This window comes from Amblyomma mixtum, chromosome 8 (genome assembly GCF_055824585.1).
Source record: "Amblyomma mixtum isolate Tamu chromosome 8, ASM5582458v1, whole genome shotgun sequence".
In the NCBI taxonomy this organism is placed as follows: domain Eukaryota; kingdom Metazoa; phylum Arthropoda; class Arachnida; order Ixodida; family Ixodidae; genus Amblyomma; species Amblyomma mixtum.
This window is the reverse complement of record NC_143019.1, coordinates 2,729,203-2,733,071: the sequence shown is the minus strand read 5'-3', so window position 1 is coordinate 2,733,071 and position 3,869 is coordinate 2,729,203. Positions and strand designations below refer to the sequence as shown.

The following is a 3,869-nucleotide window of genomic DNA, read 5'->3' as shown; positions in this document are numbered from 1 at the left end:
CGTCGGCAGTCAAGGACCAACCGAGAAGTGAGGCTTCGAAAGCTGCGCTCCTGCTGAGTATCGCCGGTGACGAGGCACTCGATGTGTTCAACAATTTTAAGTTCGAGTCGGGCGAGAACAAGGATGACTACAGCACCTTGATGGGAAAGTTCGACGCCTACTGCACAGAGGTGAGCAACGAGGTGCATGAGCGGTATCTTTTTCGCACGAGGAACCAAGCGGAAGGAGAGCCATTCGAAAAATTTTTACGTGACCTGAAGAAGCAAGCTTCACAATGTAACTTTGGGACGTTATACGACTCAATGGTAAGAGACCAGATCGTCTTTGGTACCAACAGTCCTAGATTACGGGAGAAGACGCTTCAAGAGAAAGGATTGACGGTAGCAAAAGCGGAGGAGATGTGCAAAATTGCAGAATCAGTAGCACAACAAAAATAGGTGTGGCGTAAAGAAGAGAGTTGTGTGGATTTTGTTTCAAGGCGGCGCACAGACGTGCAGCATGCACAGAGTAAAGAGCCCAAGTGCGACGGGGAGCAATGGCAGTGTAGAAAGTGTAATCGCAAGCACAAACCGAAGCAATGCCCAGCATTTGGTAAAAGGTGCTACGTGTGTGGTAGGTTTCACCACTTTGCTGTCTGCTGTAGGAAGTCAAAAGAAGTGAGCGAAGTCGACACACTTCCGGAGAACGACTTGGACGTACTAGACGTAGGAATTAAAAGTGGCACGAATGAGTGGACTGTAAATGCCAAAGTCGGCGGTCAGGAAATTGCCTTCAAAATAGACACAGGGGCGCAAGCGAGCCTCTTACCGTTTTCAGTCTATCGAAAACTGCCATCAGCTGGAGCGCTTACCACCCTCGCCTTCCGGGCCCACGTTGTAGTTCCGCGCAGCCATACCACGTCGCCTCGAGAAAGCTTCGGCAACGGTTTGCCCTGCGCTCTGATTTTCAGTGGACTGAACACCACGCTAGAGAGTGGAAAAGCGTAACGCAAGTTTTGACTACCGCTCCCGTGCTCGCAATCTTTGACGCTCGAAGGGACACAAAGATTACATGCGACGCTTCGTGGAACGGGGTAGGGGCGGCCCTTCTGCAACGTCATTCTGACGAATGGTGACCCGTGGCATACGCGTCCCGTGTTTTAACACAAGCAGAGCAGAGGTATGCTCAAATTGAAAAGGAGGCCCTTGGTATTTGCTTTGGTTGCGAAAAGTTCCATCATCAGTTTGTCTACGGGCGACAACTGCTAATAGAAACTGACCATAAGCCACTCTTATCAATTGCGGAAAAGGCAATCGAGGACATGCCACCTCGACTGCAAAGATTTTTTTTGCGCTTGTTTATGTATGACTTCTGTTTGCAGTACATTCCCGGCAAGAACTTGGTTCTAGCAGATATGTTATCACGATCCACGGCTGATGGCCACAGCAGCAGCTGCCAAGACTCTGGCATGGATGAAGTCAAAATTCACGATGTCGAATCCCTGGGTTATATGGTGACGCCAACGACGCAGCGCGAACTGCAGAGAGAAACGGCGTGCGACGACTGTCTGCAAGCCGTGGTGCAGTCTGTCAAGGGGCCAACCAGTGGAGGGTGAACTCAAGCCTTTTACACAAGACCTTTCTGTGGTTAATGGAATACTTTTTAAAGGCTCCAAAGTGGTCGTACCAAAGAGCATTCGAAAGAAAATTCTGTCTAGAATTCATGCGGGACACCTTGGCATGCAAAAATGTAAAGAAAGGGCACGTCGTCTTGTTTTCTGGCCGGGCCTTAACAGTGAGATTGTTTCTCTGGCAGCTAGCTGTCCAACCTGCAGGAAATTCGCTTACGCGCACGCAAAAGAACCGCTCCTCATGCGGCCAACTCCCCGATGTGCATGGTACCGGATGGGAGTGGACATCTTTTTCTTTGCTGCAGACTCGTACCTGGCTGCTTACGATGCATTTTCTAACTACCCAGAGGTGCAGCAACTTCAGGACACTAGTGCAAGGGCTACAGTTGCTGCACTCAGCGCTATCTTCGCAAGATATGGCGTGCCACTAGAAGTGTGCACGGACAATGGTCCTCAATTTTCGAGCCACGAGTTTGCCGTGTTTGCACGGAACTATGACTTTACACATGTTACTTCGAGTCCCCATTACCCTCAGTCAAATGGTCTGGCTGAAAAAGGTGTGCAGGTGGTCAAACGCATCTTGAAGAAAACCCAGGATTCCGGGGACGATTTCTGGCAAGGCCTGCTGGCCTATCAATCAACACCACTCGAAGACGGCCGATCCCCGGGGGAACTTTTGCAAGGGAGACGCCTGCGAGCCAACCTTCCCGACTTTGAAGAAGTGCCGCGCAGCAAGGTACAGAAGCATCGCCAGAAAACGCAGGGCAAACCGTTGCCGAAGCTTTCTCGAGGCGACGTGGTAAGGCTGCGAGGAACTACAACGTGGGCCCGGAAGGCGAGGGTAGTAAGCGCTCCAGCTCCAAGGTCGTACCAGCTTCTAACGGAAGATGGACGAATTCTGCGACGTAACCGGCGGCATCTCGTAGAGACGCGAGAGCGGTATGCCGAGACGAGCAGTGACGACGGTGGCGACACAAGTAGGCCAATCGACAACCCCCGAGTACCTGCCTCGCCTTCGTCACCTGGTACAGGTATGAAAAATATGAGTGGGGAACACAGTTGGAGCGTTCATTTATTGATTACTCCGTTACTATTTGTGACAAGCGCAGTTTTTCTCTCTCTTTAACTAGTTTTCGTCTGCGCCTACAATATCCCAATGTCGTTGTGCAATTTAGTAGAGAAATAACCAAGAAAATTGCAATTTTCTGCGTGAAGTTTGTTCCCTCTCATATTTTTCATACCTGTACCTGCCTCGCATCGCAGGCCTCGGGAGGGCCACAAAGGACTGCTGGGGAACCATCGTGCGCGGCCAATACAGCGGGAAGCTCGCTTCCGGGTGCCGTGCAGCCACCAGCAATAAGGAGATCGTACCGGAACAGGAGGGCCCCGCAACGCCTTTGCTATGACGAGGAATTTAATCAGTGCGCTTAACTGATCCCTTTTGCTGCAACTGTTTTTGTTTGTTCCCGCGAAAAGATGTATCAGGCACGTATATGACGGTGCGTCTCTGTCGCTGACATGCGCGGTGCGAGCTGCCTGTTATCACTTGCGGGCTATATAATCGGCACGCTTCAATAAACGCACGTTCTTCTTGTTCTGGACATCATGCTGTTGCCACGTTCTTTCCAACACGGATACAGTCACAGCTCGAACGTTCAACTAGCAACGAAGAAAGGTCGCACACAAGTCAACGCTCTGATGACGCCTACTAAACAGGTGTCGCGCAGGTCGTATTGCCGCCTAAAATGCCGTACGTGGACAGCAAGGCTCGCCGAACTCCCGCCGGCAATGTCACAGCTACCAGGCACAGCGAACATCTAGGAAAGATTGCATAGAGGTCATCGCACTGAAGTTGCCTACTGAGGAGGTATAGTGCGTACTGTGACGTACAATACCTACGGAAATGAAAAATACGAATGTTCTGTTGGCTTGTATGTTGCAAAAGATAGGGTTGGTCAGTGATTCATCAGTGCCAGCTAAATCCGAACTGATTCCTCATGACGCTCTCAGTTTTGTATTGGTCCTCCTAGTAACTTGAAGTCGTCGAGACTACATACTGTGTATATGGAGAGAAAATGAAATGTCGCGGTTTTGCAATGGCTAATTCTCTGTATATGCTTCATGTTTCCGGGACTAAGGTATATTAAAAAAAAACATAAAAAGTTAAAGGGCACATATTTGAAACTTTCTTCTAAGAACGAGAACAAGAAAACCTACATTGATTTTTCATAGAAGCCAAAAATAACAAACAGCAATAGGT

At 49.7% G+C, this 3,869-nt stretch overlaps 1 protein-coding gene across 1 annotated transcript; it reads left to right on the top strand.

The window, feature by feature from the left end:
• Positions 1-1,883: 1,883 nt before the first annotated feature.
• Positions 1,884-3,015, top strand: LOC149331151 (uncharacterized). Its single transcript, XM_089555884.1, has 2 exons — positions 1,884-2,640; positions 2,873-3,015. Exons 1-2 carry the CDS (start codon positions 1,884-1,886, stop codon positions 3,013-3,015), a joined length of 900 nt encoding a protein of 299 aa, XP_089412010.1.
• The last annotated feature ends 854 nt before the right edge of the window (positions 3,016-3,869 follow it).